Genomic DNA, 1,640 nt, shown 5'->3' on the forward strand with positions numbered 1-1,640 from the left:
GAAGCAAACTGCATCTTGAAAGATGTTGGCTGACATCATCCCAAGCTGGAAGTTTCTGGAAGACTGGGTTCTATTCTGTTTCCATTTATGTCCTTGTGCTTTGGTGTCACATACTCCCCAACAGTAATAACCACATCAGACCCATCTTGAAGCTCAAATACAGATTGGATTGAACCTTTGCCACATGTGCGTTTTCCAACAAGAACAGCTTTACAATTATCATGGAGTGCAGAAGCAACCTGAAACAATTGAGTATAAGGACAAGCTTAAATTTCAAAACTCACAACAACAAAAAAAGCAATTAAACCAGCTGCAAAACAACAATAGAAGTACAGCATCTTCTACAAGGACAAGTTAATTTGATTGCAAATTTAGCTTTTAATACCGTTGGGACATTGCAAACTCGGCACCAAGTGTTGGAGCTAGTTCTTTAGTCATGGATGCGAATTCTGCACTCTCAGGTGACCGCCATATGCAAAGAAGTGCAAGCATTAATGGAGACTCGTATTTAAGATTACCTGCTTCGCCATTGTCATTCACATCGAGTAATATTAGTATTTATGGGTCACCTGCAATGGATGGTTCCTCAGTAGTACAACAGAATTCTCATCAAGATCAGAATGCTCACCAATTGCAGCAGAATCAACAGAAGTTGCAGGGTGCTTCAAGTTCTATGCATTTGCCTGCTTCTCAAACTGGATCGTCTTCGCACCAAATGGGTGCACAAGTTGCAGGATCTTTCATTCAATATCCAAATAGTATATCCCACTTGCTGAAAAAGCGTAGGCTGGATATCAAACCAGATGATATAATGCAGCAACAGGTAATACAACAGCTTCTTCAGAGACAAGACCCCACACAGTTCCAAGGCCGTAATCCACAGTTACAGGCTATGTTTCAGCAACAGCATAGGCTTAAGCAACAAATCTTTCAGTCATTGCCCCAGGCCCAGCGGATGCAATTGATACAACAGCAGCAACATCGACTTCTTGTTCAACAGCAGCAACAGTTCAAGCGACCTGCAATGCAAGAAATGGGTCAGATGCAAGGGCAACATCAGATGCAATTTTCTTCACAATTTGAACATAGAAAAAGCAGATGGAGATGATAGTCGTGCATATGATCACTCAAGGATTGGTCAATCTAATGATAAAACAATGAAGAGTACAGCAGGAACCTCAAACCTAAGTCGTGTATTTGGTAGTAACTCCCATGTTTCAAGCAGTTGGATGCCTTCATTGCGACGGATTTCTTCAACCAAATAACAGATAGTATTTTGGAGGAGTCCCTTAGAGCTTGTTTCTAATAATCTTGCTGCAATCAACACACCAGCAACCATGTCCAATAACAGCCTGCATAACCCAAACCATAGCAAACCAAAGCTCCATTTTTCACTGCAGTAAACAAAATAATTACCGAGTCGGTTAAATTCCAAGAAAAATTCCCAAATTGGAATAGAGACGAAATTCAAGAAGAAAGTCAGATGCTCAGATTACCTGTTAACAAATTCTAGCATCAAAAAGGCCACTCCAATTTCTGAGCACAAAAGGAACTTCGCAGGGTAACTTCTTGTAACACCAAAGATACCTATTCAAACCCTAATTCGGGAGAGATAAAAGGAGAAGCGAGTTCGTGAGGGA

The 1,640-nt window shown here is 40.9% G+C and overlaps 1 protein-coding gene across 1 annotated transcript; it reads left to right on the forward strand.

Moving 5' to 3' along the window:
* Positions 1 to 388: 388 nt before the first annotated feature.
* Positions 389 to 1,391, forward strand: LOC127078857 (probable transcriptional regulator SLK2; the record flags this gene model as incomplete). Its single annotated transcript, XM_051019277.1, has 1 exon — positions 389 to 1,391. A coding segment is annotated over one exon (720 nt), but the record flags the coding sequence as incomplete, so codon positions are not given.
* Positions 1,392 to 1,640: the final 249 nt, after the last annotated feature.

Source organism: Lathyrus oleraceus, chromosome 5 (genome assembly GCF_024323335.1).
Source record: "Lathyrus oleraceus cultivar Zhongwan6 chromosome 5, CAAS_Psat_ZW6_1.0, whole genome shotgun sequence".
Taxonomy (NCBI): domain Eukaryota; kingdom Viridiplantae; phylum Streptophyta; class Magnoliopsida; order Fabales; family Fabaceae; genus Lathyrus; species Lathyrus oleraceus.